The sequence below is a fragment of the Volvox carteri genome (assembly GCF_000143455.1).
Source record: "Volvox carteri f. nagariensis unplaced genomic scaffold VOLCAscaffold_3, whole genome shotgun sequence".
NCBI classification, from domain to species: domain Eukaryota; kingdom Viridiplantae; phylum Chlorophyta; class Chlorophyceae; order Chlamydomonadales; family Volvocaceae; genus Volvox; species Volvox carteri.
The window spans coordinates 1504979-1505966 of NW_003307546.1; the positions used below are offsets into that span (position 1 = coordinate 1504979).

Genomic DNA, 988 nt, shown 5'->3' on the forward strand with positions numbered 1-988 from the left:
GTCAGGCGCCTTGGGTGCCCTGTAGGGGGTGAGGAGGGGGGGGGAGACGAACCACGAACGAGTGAAGGGAGGGGGGGAGGGGGGCCACCAAAGGGGGGCCTGGGTGAGGCGGGTGGGAGTGTTACCAGTGGTCCTGGAGGCGGCCTCCCCCTACCTTCCGGAGCTCCGTGGGGGGGGGGAGTACGGATGGGTATGTTCGTATCCGGTAGATGTCCGGAACGATTTGCGTTGGGAGCGGAACGGATCAGGCGGGACAGAGGGGGAATAGGGGGCAGAGGGGGCAGAGGGCCTCACTCACCGGAGCAGCGTCAGCCGCATAATGTTGCCGTGTGTCGCGTGGCCGTACTTGCAGTCGTTCAGGAGCGCAATGCCGTACCCGGGCTCCGACAGATCAGCCCACCTGGAGAGCGGCGATGTGCGCGGGGGTGCCGGGAACTGGGGTAAAGGGGCGGGAGGGGGCAGCTAGGGCTGCGTTGGGTTCAGGCGACAGGAGAACAGCTGCCGTACCACCGTACCGACTTTAAGCCTATACGAAGACCCCGTACTGTTCGGGCCGCATCCCGCGCACCTTACATCATTACACACCAGTAACCAACTAACCAACTGATTACCGAAATAACAATAACTGACAACTCACTTGTGGGCGCACACCTCAAACCTCGCCCAGTCCCAGGACGTGTTGGTATGGGTCGGTCGTTGTACGGCGCCGAACTGCACCTCGTACGACGCGTTCGGTGCATCCAGCAGCCATGGAAATTCCACTTTGAGCGCAGTTCGGTTCTCCGACCACTCCACCTCACAATGGAAGTCCAGCCTGGGAGCGTACGGCCGGGTGGGTAGTTAGGTAGTTAGGTAGGTGGTTAACAGGTAGGTAGGTAACATATACCTGCAAAGTACCATTCACTGGTTTTCTCCCCCCGACTACTTGACGATATGGGATTTCAATAAAGCCATAATCACTAATCCTTGCAAATGGATCCTCTAGAGT

The 988-nt window shown here is 59.4% G+C and overlaps 1 protein-coding gene across 1 annotated transcript in view; it reads right to left on the bottom strand.

Annotated features, from left to right (window-relative positions):
* Window positions 1–988, bottom strand: part of VOLCADRAFT_115992 (uncharacterized protein) — a gene marked incomplete at both ends in the record, with an annotated part of 25595 nt that overhangs the window by 13094 nt on the left and 11513 nt on the right. Inside the window, 2 exons of the mRNA XM_002946543.1 lie at window positions 299–400; window positions 638–795. Coding sequence (XP_002946589.1) covers window positions 299–400; window positions 638–795 — 260 coding nt within the window. The remainder of the gene's footprint in view (window positions 1–298; window positions 401–637; window positions 796–988) is intronic.